At 43.8% G+C, this 15,064-nt stretch overlaps 1 protein-coding gene across 2 annotated transcripts in view; it reads right to left on the bottom strand.

The window, feature by feature from the left end:
• MEI1 (meiotic double-stranded break formation protein 1) overlaps positions 1-15,064 on the bottom strand; it is a 1,359,645-nt gene that overhangs the window by 905,107 nt on the left and 439,474 nt on the right. For both annotated transcript variants that reach the window (XM_077277434.1, XM_077277433.1), the window contains one exon: positions 2,858-2,949. In XM_077277434.1, coding sequence (XP_077133549.1) covers positions 2,858-2,949 — 92 coding nt within the window. The remainder of the gene's footprint in view (positions 1-2,857; positions 2,950-15,064) is intronic.

The raw sequence follows: 15,064 nt of genomic DNA on the forward strand, positions 1-15,064 counted from the left end.
AAAATTCCCCCAAATTTCCGATTTCCACTGTGATAATGTAAAATCTGGGGCTAAAACACTATTTTGGTGGTAAAAATTTGATTTTTTTTTTTCACTGCCCAATGGTATAAAATTCTGTGACACCACCTGCTGTCAATATGATCACTGCAACCCTAGATAAATTCATACAGAGACAGGCTGTGGACCTTGGATGGAGATTTATGGGTTGTGGGTACAGTAAATGGAGTATTAAGAAGGATTACCTGAGGGGAAAGAAAGCAAGGAGGAATGATTTACTGACAAAACACATAACATAGGCACGTGTTTCATTTCAACATAAACAGCAATTGGAAACCATGCATATTATCCTTAGTCAACATGGGTCAATACTCATGACTGACCCCATTTTACGTAAACATCTTCCCACATCATCGTCCATGACTGCGCATAGGGGTAGGAACCTCAAAGTCATCTTGGTTAATAGTCACTACGTGACCAAGCCCTTTTTAATACTGGGAGACAAAGAAAGTGTTCTTGTGTATGAAGCAATCAGTGTTGATGACTGTTGGCTGGACGATTGTTGATGTATTTGGGTGGGACTTTAGGTCAGGCCATCAATATCAGATTGGTGGGGATTTAACACCCCTGAACTCCTACTGATCAGTTATTTTCAGTTCCAGTGGCAGCCATATGTATACAGTGAATGATCAGACCTCCACATACTGTGTAATTGCTGTTCCTGCGTACTGCAGTCAACTTCTGTTCACTTCAGTTCACTTATGTTCCACTTCACTGTTCATATGTGGTCATTGGTATTAGAGGTGGGGATATTATACGAATCCTCACACAAAGAGAGTGCTGATGGATTTCGATTTTAGACACTATGATGCCAGCGGGTTTGAATGAACAATTAAGTTTTGCTTCTTTTTTTATAGAAATACATTGTCTCTCAATTTAATTTTAATTTGTGTCTCTTTTTTTGTTTGTTTTTAGTCTTATGGAGAGATGTATCACTGAGTCTGTTTATAAAGCACCTCTAACAAAATATGTTGCCCCAAATGTAGTCGATCCTCAGAGAGTGTGGGATTTTATCAGATGGTCTAAAAATATGTTTCACTGGTGTTTGTCAGAAGCCTGAGATGTTTGCAGTTCATTTTCATTGTGCACTTTATTTTAATTTGTATTATGTTTTGGAATTTATATCACTTATTATATTATTATAAATGTCACTCCTATGTATTTGCTGTTTACACAAGTTTCAGATATTTATATCACTTATGGAATTATTCTACAAGTTACATGGATCTTTTTTGTTCCTCATATTTAATGCACTTGCATGTTAAGAGATGAGATACATCTACAATTTTATTGTATAAATCATGCATTTTTTTATATTTTAGCAGTTGTGCACTAACACTTTTGTAGTAGGTAATCACATTTCTGGGAGGCTACTTTCACACTAGCGTCGTAGGACGCACGTCGCAATGCGACGTTGCGACGTACCGATGCATACTGTGCAAGCGCCGCACAACGGGGGCAGCGGAAGCAGTTTTTCAACGCATCCGCTGCCCCATTGTGAGGTGTGGGGAGGCGGGGGCGGAGTTCCGTCCGCACATGCGCGGTCGGAAATGCTGGACACGACGCACCAAAAAACGTTACATGCAACGTTTTTTGGTGGCGATGGACCGACGCAACACGACGCAACCGTCGCACAATGGTTGCGACGTGTGGCAATCCGTCACGATCCGTCGCTAATACAAGTCTATGGAGAAAAAACGCATCCTGCAAGCACTTTTGCAGGATGCGTTTTTTCTACAAAACAACGCATAGCGACGTGCAGTGCACGACGCTAGTGTGAAAGTAGCCTAAGACTTACTGGCATTTTGAATTGACTGTGCATATGCTACATGCTTTGCTTGTCATTTTAATAATCATACTGTGTGTCTTTGGATGGGGAATATGCCCTCAATAATGCCCATACATAGTATGATGTATTAAATGACTATCAGGGATGTGACTTACCTATCTTCATTTGACAGGAACTGATCGGTGCACATCAGAGCATTGCTTCCGGCACCTAGACATGACGAATGCGGGTCAATGATGTCATCGGGGAATTCCCCGTGACCCGCATCATCAGGATGGCAGCTGGGAGTGATGCAAGTTTTGGAGGTCACTGACACATGTGCCACATCTGATCGAAATTGTACACACCTGCTATGGGGATATTTTAAGGAGTAACTAACTATGGCCAACTGAGGAAGTCAAAGAGAAACGCGTGTTAGCCCTGTGTGCGTGGTACCACAAGTGGGGAAAATTAGTAAGAACCTCTACTTGTTATGTGCAGGTTGCTAATAGAGATGTTGATAATGAGACTGTTGATATAATTACTTGCAATAACTCTGTACCTCCTTAGCAAAGTCTTATGCAGTCTCACTATTATAAGCATTGATTGAGGCATTGTCACTTTTTATAAATATTGATTATACCATTATGCTCTTCCTATCGTAACTACGCTTATGGTATACACACCCCTTTTGTACCTGTTTCTCTGCTTTGAATAGCTTTGCTATTGACACACGTTTTATATAAATGTTTGCCTTTGTACATACACTAAAAAATTAAGGATTTTGGACCTTATTTTGAACTACATACTCCATTTCTTTAGTATTTATCCTTGGTGGGAGAGTCCATATTTACCAATATAGCTGGACCAATGCAGGAATAGGACAGTGTGAACATTTATAATAATAGTTATTATGTTTCCTGTTTTGATTACATTGTATTATACCTATTATGTTAATTAGATTATATCTTACGTACTAGGTAGTAACATCTGAAAAAAAAATGCGGCTGCATTCTAACTAAAGTACTTCACCTGCAGGCATTGTGGAAACCCTCTAATACGTTAGTAAGAAATTGTCCTTGACGGGAGATCATCTTGTTCGCCTCCTTCTTATGTTGGTTTCTCTAAAGATAAATACATATATAAATTCAGTAAGCACATGATATATAGTTCTTAAAAGAATATATGTGTGAAATAAAGCAAAAAAGTGGAAAAGAATGTTGGAATTGTTACAAAAATCAAGATATGAATGCTTCTATTATACTGTAGTACAGTAGGTTGTATATACTTAAAGAGGTTGACCCCTTTCAGAAAAGTAATGTGCCCATATTGGGAACAATCTAATTGTTCTGTACTTACCCTGCTGAGTTCACGGAAGCTAATCAGTGAGTTCAATGGATATGAGCGGCTCTTGTTATCTAAATATGCAGAGCCATTATGGTCAGTTATCTGCAGGGCTATGGACGTGAAATTAGGGCTGCAGGTAACAACAGTAATAATAATAATCTTTATATAGCGCTAACATATTCTGCAGCGCTTTACAGTTTGCACACATTATCGTCGCTGTCCCCGTTGGGGCTCACAATCTAAATTCCCTATCAGTATGTCTTTGGAATGTGGGAGGAAACCGGAGTACCCGGAGGAAACCCACGCAAACACGGAGAGAACATACAAACTCTTTGCAGATGTTGTCCTTAGTGGGGCTTGAACCCAGGACTCCAGCGCTGCAAGGCTGCTGTGCTAACCACTGCGCCACCGTGCTGCCCGTAATAATAATAAATAAATATATAAATAAATATAAATAGTAATAAATTCCCTTAGTAGTAAAAAAATATTTGAATGTGAGCAATCCCTTAAACTGCCAATAAACCTTTCTCAGCCAACAGCTACTCCTTCATACTCCCTTATATACATGTTTATGTTTTCCATAGGGAGAGGAATAAGCTTCTGACAGATGCTTCTAACAGCAGCATTTCTTCAAAGGGAACAAAGGATAAGACAAGCTGAAATCAAACATACCTGACCTGTCTTTATTCTACAATCTGCTGCTGTGAATAATTTGTGATAGCTCCATATATGGCCATGTTCCCACGTTCAGTATTTGGTCAGTATTTGTAAGCCAAAACCAGGAGTGGGTAATAAATACAGAAGTGGTGACTTGTTTCCATTATACTTTTCCTCTGATTGTTACACTTCTGATTTTGCCTTACAAATACTGATGTAAAATACTGACCAAATACTGAATGTGTGAACATGGCCTAATGTAAGGTTTCCATATGTTCCATGGAGTCTGTTTTGCCCTTGTCCAAGATGGAGTCTGGTACTTTGCCCTGTCCTTGAACTTCCTATAAGTTCTGTTATTTAAGTCCGGGTCGTGAAAGACTCCTTGCCTGAGTATTTTGTTGATGTTGGCTCCTGAGCTTCCTCCTGGCTTGCTTCTGTAGTTCCTACTGCTGCTCGTTACTCGGTGCTTTGCTTCAACACTTCCAGCTGCCTTCAGTCCTCCGTGCTGCTTCCTGATCCTGGCTGTGCTTACCTATTGTCCAGACTTCTAAGAGAGGAGTTATACATTTCTGGAACAGCTGTGGTCCGTATGATTTTTTGAGATTATTACTATGAGAGAATTAATTCTAGGACTGTGTGTGCGAAAAAAAAGCAGAAATGTAGTAATTTTTGCAAATTTATTAAAAAAAGAAAAGCTGAAATTTCACATGGTCATAACTATTCAGACCCTTTGATCAGTATTGAGTAGAAGCACCCTTTTGAGCTAGCACAGCCATGAGTCTTCTTGGGAATGATGCAACAAGTTGTTCACACCTGGATTTGGGGATCCTCTGCCATTCTTCCTTGCAGATCCTCCCCAGTTCCGTCAGGTTGGATGGTGAACGGTGGGCAGTCAATTTCAGGTCTCCCAATTAGGTTTAGGTCATGCTTCTGGCTGGGCCAGTAAAGAATGGTCACAGAGTTGTTCTGAAGCCACTCCTCTGTTATTTTAGCTGTGTGCTTAGGGTCATTGTTTTGTTGGAAGGCGAACCTTCGGCCAAGTCTGAGGTCCCGAGCACTCTGGAAGAAGTTTTCATCCAGGATATCTCTGTACTTGGCCGTATTCATCTTTCCTTTAATGGCAACCAGTCATCCTGTCCTTGCAGCTGAAAAACACCCCCATAGCATGATGCTGCCGCCATGTTTCACTGTTGTGATTGTATTGGGCAAATGATGAGCAGTGCCTGGTTTTCTCCTCACATACTTCTTAGAATTATCACCAAAAAGGTCTAAATTTGTCTCATCAGACCAGAGAATCTTATTTTTCATAGTCTGGGAGTCCTTCATGTGTTTTTTAGCAAACTCTATGTGGGCTTTCATATGTCTTGCACTGAGCCAGAAATCTTGCATGTTTGTAGGTGACCAAATACTTATTTTCCACCATAATTTGCTAAATAAATCTTTCCAAATCAGACAAGGTGATTTTCTGGATTTGTTTTCTCATTTTGACGCTCATAGTTGTGGTCTACCTATGATGTCAATTACAGGCCTCTCTCATCTTTTTAAGTGGGAGAACTTGCACAATTGGTGGCTGACTAAATACTTTTTTCCCCACTGTATATTTACATACATTAAACATATTATACTTAGAATGCTTACCAGAGTCTCTTACCCTATAGTCACTATTTTATGCCCTAAATCTTAACCTATACCTGTTCCACACTATCAGGTCTGCCACTAGGAATTTCGGGGCCCCATACTGGCAACATTTTCAGGGCCACCCTTGAGACTCTGCCCCTGGCTCCACCTCAGCTCTGCCTTAATCCCTCGAACCATCCACAGTCCCACCGCCCTCTCTTGGAAAAACTCCACTTCTGCACCATATCCTCACCAATCACACATTTACAGTTCCCATCACCACATACATAACCAGAAGTTTTTGTTGGCCAAATGATTTTTTAATCGGCCACCGTGACAAGGTCGACTCTTTTGGCCGGACTCTACTCTACTGTAACTTACTAAACATTTGTTAAAATATTCAATACAATTTAGGTATATTTTTAGTTATTTTTCAATTTTTAAAATGACCAATAATATCACAAACAAGGAACAAATACCACCACACCAGGACCAGATCACATATTACCACAACATAGTGACCGAATACTACAGTACTGATCATTAATTAAAAAAAACACAATACTAATATTACCATAAGTACCATTATACATAGGAGATCTGTACTTCATATACAGTGTTCGTGTACAGGTAATACAGTGATCACCAGTGACATTATACACAGGATCTCTGTATATAGTGTCAGTGTACAGGTAATACAGTGTTCACCAGTGACATTATACACAGGAGCTTTGTATATAGTGTCCGTGAACAGGTAATACAGTGATCACTGGTGACATTATACACAGGAGATCTGTATATAGTGTCAGTGTACATGTAATACAGTGATCACTGGTGACATTATACACAGGAGCTCTGTATATAGTGTACAGTTAATACAATGATCACCAGTGACATTATACACAGAAGCTCTGTATATAGTGTCAGTGTACTGGTAATACAGTGATCACCAGTGATATACACAGGAACTTGGTATATAGTATACAGTGTATAGTGTCAGTGTACAAGTAACACACTGACTCACCGGTGACACTTTTAGTTGAAGTCTTTTGTCTTCACTTTTCATCTTCATCCAGCGCACACCGCCATCACTTCTTCAAGCCAGGACTCGTCTCTGTAGAAAATAACACTGTTATCTAGAGCACATTCCCCAATTTTTCACCAACCTCCACACTACACCAGATGTAGAAAATAAGTGACTGTGTGGCCCTGCACAGTAACAGGACATCTCCTTCCCAACACTGAAAACAGTATCCTCAAAAACATTATCCTTTAATTAGCCCCTACAGTAATAATATCCCACATTCTGGACCCCACGTGTCCTCCCATTCTGCCTCATGTCTCTCCATATTTCCCCAAGTCATCCATAATAGTATAATTCACCCCATAGTCATATATAATATAATGCTCCCCCATAGCAGTATAATGCACCCCCATAAGAGTATAATGCTCCCCCATAATATAATGCTGCAGCCATATAGTATAATGCACCCATAGTATAATGCAGCAACCCCATAGTATAATGCAGCAGCCCCATAGTATAATGCAGCAGCCCCATAGGGATATAATGCACCCCATAGTATAATACAGCAGCCTCATAGGGATATAATTCACCCCATAGTATAATGCAGCAGCCCCATAGGGATATAATGCACCCCATAGTATAATACAGCAGCCTCATAGGGATATAATGCACCCCATAGTATAATGCAGCAGACTCATAGGGATATAATGCACCCCAATGCCCCAAAGTATAATGCAGCAGCCTCATAGGGATATAATGCACCACAATGCCTTATAGTATAATGCAGCAGCCTCATAGGGATATAAAGAACCCCATAGTATATTGCACCAGCCTCATAGGAATATAATGCATCACAATGCCCCATAGTATAATGCAGCAGCCTCAGAGGAATATAATGCACCACAATGCCCCAGTGTATAATGCAGCAGCCTCATAGGGATATAATGCAGCCCACAGTATAATGCAGACGCCTCATAGTAATTTAATGCACCACAATGCCCCATAGTATAATGCAGCAGCCTCATAGGGATATAATGCACCACAATGCCCCATAGTATAATGCAGCAGCCTCATAGGGATATAATGCACCCCATTATATAGTGCAGCTGCCTCATAGGAATATAATTCACCACAATGCCCCATAGTATAAAGCAGCAGCCTCATAGGGATATAATGCACCACAATGCCCCATAGTATAATCCAGCAGCCTCATAGGAAAATAATGCACCCCATAGTATAATGCAGCAGCCTCATAGGGATATAATGCACCCCATAGTATAATGTAGCAGCCACATAGAGATATCATGCACCACAATGGCCCATAGTTGTTATGGTTCTCAATGGCAAGAGAACATAGCCCAGCAAACATAAGAACTAGCTCTTGGAAGGATGGAAACTAAACTGACCATGAACTAAACCTGCCGCACAACTAACAGTAGCCGGGTAGCGTTGCCTACGTTTTTTATCCCTAGACGCCCAGCGCCGGCCGGAGGACTAACTAATCCTGGCAGAGGAAAATATAGTCCTGGCTCACCTCTAGAGAAATTTCCCCGATAGGCAGACAGAGGCCCCCACATACATTGGCGGTGATTTTAGATGAAATGACAAACGTAGTATGAAAATAGGTTTAGCAAAATTGAGGTCCGCTTACTAGATAGCAGGAAGACAGAAAGGGCACTTTCATGGTCAGCTGAAAACCCTATCAAAATACCATCCTGAAATTACTTTAAGACTCTAGTATTAACTCATAACATCAGAGTGGCAATTTCAGATCACAAGAGCTTTCCAGACACAGAAACGAAACTACAGCTGTGAACTGGAACAAAATGCAAAAACAAACGAGGACTAAAGTCCAACTTAGCTGGGAGTTGTCTAGCAGCAGGAACATGCACAGAAAGGCTTCTGATTACAATGTTGACCGGCATGGAAGTGACAGAGGAGCAAGGTTAAATAGCGACTCCCACATCCTGATGGAAACAGGTGAACAGAGGGGATGATGCACACCAGTTCAATTCCACCAGTGGCCACCGGGGGAGCCCAAAATCCAATTTCACAACAATAGTATAATGCAGCAGCCTCATAGGGATATAATACACCCCATAGTATAGTGCAGCTGCCTCATAGGAATATAATTCACCACAATGCCCCATAGTATAAAGCATCAGCCTCATAGGGATATAATGCACCACAAAGCCCCATAGTATAATCCAGCAGCCTCATAGGGATATAATGCACCCCATAGCATAATGCAGCAGCCTCATAGGGACATAATGCACCCCATAGTATAATGCAGCAGTCGCATAGGGATATAATGCACCACAATGCCCCATAGTATAATGCAGCAGCCTCATAGGGACATAATGCACCCCATAGTATAATGCAGCAGTCTCATAGGGATGTAATGCACCTCACAGTATAATGCAGCAGCCTCATAGGGATATAATGCACCCCATAGTATAATGCAGCAGCCTCATAGGGATATAAAGAACCCCATAGTATATTGCACCAGCCTCATAGGAATATAATGCATCACAATGCCCCATAGTATAATGCAGCAGCCTCAGAGGAATATAATGCACCACAATGCCCCAGTGTATAATGCAGCAGCCTCATAGGGATATAATGCAGCCCATAGTATAATGCAGACGCCTCATAGTAATTTAATGCACCACAATGCCCCATAGTATAATGCAGCAGCCTCATAGGGATATAATGCACCACAATGCCCCATAGTATAATGCAGCAGCCTCATAGGGATATAATGCACCCCATTATATAGTGCAGCTGCCTCATAGGAATATAATTCACCACAATGCCCCATAGTATAAAGCAGCAGCCTCATAGGGATATAATGCACCACAATGCCCCATAGTATAATCCAGCAGCCTCATAGGAAAATAATGCACCCCATAGTATAATGCAGCAGCCTCATAGGGATATAATGCACCCCATAGTATAATGTAGCAGCCACATAGAGATATCATGCACCACAATGCCCCATAGTATAATGCAGCAGCCTCATAGGGATATAATACACCCCATAGTATAGTGCAGCTGCCTCATAGGAATATAATTCACCACAATGCCCCATAGTATAAAGCATCAGCCTCATAGGGATATAATGCACCACAAAGCCCCATAGTATAATCCAGCAGCCTCATAGGGATATAATGCACCCCATAGTATAATGCAGCAGCCTCATAGGGACATAATGCACCCCATAGTATAATGCAGCAGTCGCATAGGGATATAATGCACCACAATGCCCCATAGTATAATGCAGCAGCCTCATAGGGACATAATGCACCCCATAGTATAATGCAGCAGTCTCATAGGGATGTAATGCACCTCACAGTATAATGCAGCAGCCTCATAGGGATATAATGCACCCCATAGTATAATGCAGCAGCCTCATAGGGATATAATGCACCCCATAGTATAATGCAGCAGTCCCATAGGGATATAATGCACCTCATAGTATAATGCATCCCCTTTTCCTTCCTCCCCCATAGTAGTATGGTATGCCCCATAACGCAGCTTAAAAAAAAAAAAAAAAGATTTTCCTCCCCTGGCTGAGCTCCAGCGCTGTCCTCCTCTCCGATTTGTCTGAAGCGCGCAGTGTTGTTCTGTCAAATGACAGTGATGTCATACGTTGGCGACGTGCGCTTTGATGTCAGTTGCTGGCCTGTGATTGGCTGGTGGCTGTGAACTGTTACCGTGCGGAAGGAATCTGCCTCGGAGGACGGGCGGACAGTTACTGAGCTGCAGCATGCTGCCGTTCAGGCCCGGTGAGCAAAACAGAGGGCAGAGGGCAGTAATGCCCTGATGGCAGCCCTGCACACTATGCATGAAAAAATATATCTAAAACCGCATGACACTATTCACATTATAATATACAGTAGAGTGAAATGTTTGTCTTCAGGGGTAGGAACACAATAGTAGAGTCCACTACTCTTACAAAGGCATTCAGTGAAGGTTTAAGGCCAGAGGTGGATGTAGTGCTGGAGGTCGTCTCCTCTCTACTCTTGCGAATGCATTCGGCTGGGCCAGAGAATATGAGGCTCAGGGTTGTGGGAGCCCTGACAGTGGGCACATCATGCTGTAATTATGCGGCTGTCTAGGGGTTTACCTCTTCCAACTGCAGTGGCTGATGAGCCTCTTCTTCCTGCCAGATCAATGTCTCTGCCACCACATACCATCCTTGCGGCCAGAGGTGTAGCTAGTGTTTTGGTTCAGGGGGGGCGAAACTTCTGTGTGGGCCCCTAACCAGGTAACCTTCTTTACAACTCGGTGATGCGCCCTAATAGTGGAGGAGAACCTCAGCAGATGACCGCGCTATTACTGAAGATAATCTCTATATAAAGACCAACATGGATATTACCCCCATATGGTCAGTGGTAGATACCAGACCTACAGAACATATAAGATATCACAGCACAGTTACAGATAATGACTTACCGCTGACATTCTTTCTGATGGAATCGTTCACTTTTCCCATCTTTTCCATCTGGCCCAGACCGACATGACAACTTCTTCCAGTCATGACTCTGCTGCAGAGAGTACAACAAAGACATATTTCACTTCTCATATTCCAGCCCCATCTCCATCTATTCCCAACCTGCACAACGTCCTCATCCTGCTGATACCCCAATACTGAGCCGCTGCTGCCCTATGTGACCCTATTACTGCACCTGCTGTGTGGTTCTTTGTGCCCCCTAAATTCTAAATCACCCCTCTATAATACAGTAATGCTGGGTGCAATTGCCCTAGAAAACAGTGTCCATATTTTGCTCCCTAGAAAGTAATATTGCCCTGTGTTCCCCTTTGACAGTCACAGTAACCTGAGTTCCCCTATAACAATAAGTGCCCACTTTACATTTAATAATGTACAGTCTCCCCCCTGAACAGCTCCCCTATACACAGTATGATGCCCCCTCACTGTATTGTACCACCCACACAGTAAACCTTTGTAGCCCCCAAACTGTTTGATGGCTCCAACACTGTATGATGGCCCCTTCACTGTAATCCCCACACTGTACAATGGCCCCCTCATTGTAATTTCCACACTGTATGATGGCCCACTAGATAGCCTCCATATAGTATAATGCACCAGATCGTACTAATTATAGTATAATGCATTCCCCATAAGCCTACTCTATATTGTATAATGCACCCCCATAGGCAGACTCTATAGCATAAGGCATCCCCCATAGGCAGACTCTATAGCACAAGGCAGCACCCATAGGCAGACTCTGTAGTGTAAGGAAGCGCCCCATAGGCAGACCCTGTAGTATAAGGCAGTACCCCCATAGGCAGGCCCTGTAGTATAAGGCAGCACCCCCATAGGCAGACTCTATAGCACAAGGCAGAACCCATAGGAAGACCCTGTAGTATAAGGCAGCACCCACATAGGCAGACTCTGTAGCATAAGGCAGCACCCCCATAGGCAGACCCTGTAGTCTAAGGCAGCACCCTCATAGGCAGACTCTGTAGTATAAGGCAGCACCCCCATAGGCAGACCCTGTAGTATAAGGCAGCAACCCATACGCAGGCCTTGTAGTACAGAGGTGGGGAATCTTTTTTTCTGCCAAGGGCCATTTGGATATTTATACCATCCTTCGGTGGCCGTACAAAGTCCACCCACAAAGTACATCCTGACTCTGGCACTGGTTTCAGGACGTAATCTTTCATTGCATGCCCTTCAATGTTCAGTAGTGAACACTGCGTGTGTGCTAACAGAGCAAGACGAAATTAATGAGCTGGTGGCAATCAAAATATAGCTCCTTGCCCAAGAAAACAGCTCCCTGCCCAAGAATGTGGTCCCTGAGAATCTGCTCGGCGCCTGATAAAAGGTCATCGGGGGCCGTAAATGGCCCTGGGGACTGAGGTTCCCCACCCTTGCTGTAGTATAAGGCAGCACCCCCATAGGCACACCCTGTAGTATGAGGCAGTACCCCCATAGGCAGACCCTGTAGTATAAGGCAGCACCCCCATAGGCAGACCCTGTAGTATAAGGCAGAACCCCATAAGCAGACCCTGTAGTATAAGACAGCATCACAAAGGCAGACCCTGTAGTTTAAGGCAGCACCTGTAATGAATCCCAATGGATAGGGATAGCACAGGACGAGCAAAGTACAAATATATTACGGACGAGCTCTAGGGTGATGGAACCTGGGCTGACCGCTGCCCTACGCCTGACAAACGCAACTAGAGATAGCCAGGGAGCGTGCCTACGTTGGTTCTAGACGCCACGCACCAGCCTAAGAGCTAACTAGCCCTGCAGAGAAAATAAAGACCTCACTTGCCTCCAGCGGAATGAACCCCAAAAGATATAGTTGCCCCCCACATGTATTGACGGTGAAATGAGAGGAAGGCACACACATAGAGATGATATATATAGTTTTAGCAAATTGAGGCCCGCTGTAAACTAGAAAGCAGAACGATACAAAAGGGGACTGAGCGGTCAGCAAAAAACCCTAATCAAAAAAACCATCCTGAGATTACAAGAACCCATGTGCCAACTCATGGCACATGGGGAGAACCTCAGTCCACTAGAGCTACCAGCTAGCATAGAGACATAATAAGCAAGCTGGACAAAAAACCAAACAACTGAAAATCAGCACTTAGCTTATCCTGAAAGATCTGGGAGCAGGTAGGCAGGAACCAAACAGAGCACATCTGAATACATTGATAGCCGGCAAGGGAAATGACAGAAAGGCCAGGTAAAATAGGAAACACCCAGCCACTGATGGACAGGTGGAAACCAAAGGCCGCAACCCACCAAAGTCACCCAGTACCAGCAGTAACCACCAGAGGGAGCCCACAAACAGAATCCACAGCAGTACCCCCCCCTTGAGGAGGGGTCACCGAACCCTCACGAGAACCCCCAGGGCGATCAGGGTGAGCTCTATGGAAGGCGCGGACCAAATCAGTCGCATGAACATCGGAGGCGACCACCCAGGAATTATCCTCCTGACCATAACCCTTCCACTTAACCAAATACTGGAGTTTGCGTCTGGAAACACGAGAATCCAAGATCTTCTCAACAACATACTCCAATTCTCCCTCCACCAGCACCGGAGCAGGAGGCTCAACCGAAGGAACAACGGGCACCTCATACCTCCGCAACAACGACCGATGGAACACATTATGAATAGCAAACGATGCTGGGAGATCCAAACGAAAAGATACAGGGTTAAGAATCTCCGAGATCCTATAAGGACCGATGAACCGAGGCTTGAACTTAGGAGAAGAGACCTTCATAGGGACAAAACGAGAAGACAACCACACCAAATCCCCAACAAGAAGTCGGGGACCCACGCGGCGACGGCGATTAGCAAACTGCTGAGTCTTCTCCTGAGATAACTTCAAATTGTCCACCACCTGATTCCAAATCTGATGTAGCCTGTCCACCACCACGTCCACTCCAGGACAATCCGAAGGCTCCACCTGACCAGAGGAAAAACGAGGATGAAACCCCGAATTACAAAAAAAGGAGAGACCAACGTGGCCGAACTAGCCCGATTATTAAGAGCAAATTCGGCCAGTGGCAAAAAAGCAACCCAGTCATCTTGATCAGCAGAAACAAAACACCTCAAATAAGTTTCCAAGGTCTGATTAGTTCGCTCCGTCTGGCCATTCGTCTGAGGATGGAATGCAGACGAGAAAGACAAATCAATGCCCATCTTGGCACAAAACGTCCGCCAAAATCTAGACACAAACTGGGATCCCCTGTCAGAAACGATATTCTCCGGAATCCCATGCAAACGAACCACGTTCTGAAAAAATAAAGGGACCAACTCAGAGGAGGAAGGCAACTTAGGCAAGGGCACCAAATGAACCATCTTAGAAAAGCGGTCACACACAACCCAGATAACGGACATTTTCTGTGAAACCGGGAGATCAGAAATAAAATCCATGGAAATGTGCGTCCAAGGCCTCTTCGGGATGGGCAAGGATAACAACAACCCACTGGCCCGAGAACAGCAAGGCTTAGCTCGAGCACACACTTCACAAGACTGCACAAAGGTACGCACATCCCTAGACAAGGAAGGCCACCAAAAAGACCTGGCCACCAAGTCTCTAGTACCAAATATTCCAGGATGACCAGCCAACACAGAAGAATGGACCTCGGAGATGACTCTACTGGTCCAATCATCCGGAACAAACAGTCTTTCTGGTGGACAACGATCCGGTTTATCCACCTGAAACTCCTGCAATGCACGTCGCAAGTCTGGGGATACGGCGGACAATATTACCCCATCCCTAAGGATACCAGTAGGCCCAGAGTCTCCAGGAGAGTCAGGCACAAAACTCCTGGAAAGAGCATCTGCCTTCACATTCTTTGAACCTGGCAGGTATGAAACCACGAAATTGAAACGAGAAAAAAACAACGACCAACGAGCCTGTCTAGGATTCAAACGCCTGGCAGACTCAAGGTAAATGAGATTCTTGTGATCAGTCAAGACCACCACACGATGTTTAGCACCCTCAAGCCAATGACGCCACTCCTCAAATGCCCACTTCATGGCCAAAAGCTCCCGATTACCCACATCATAATTGCGCTCGGCGGGCGAGAATTTTCTAGAGAAGAA

The sequence above is a fragment of the Ranitomeya variabilis genome, chromosome 8 (assembly GCF_051348905.1).
Source record: "Ranitomeya variabilis isolate aRanVar5 chromosome 8, aRanVar5.hap1, whole genome shotgun sequence".
NCBI classification, from domain to species: Eukaryota; Metazoa; Chordata; class Amphibia; order Anura; family Dendrobatidae; genus Ranitomeya; species Ranitomeya variabilis.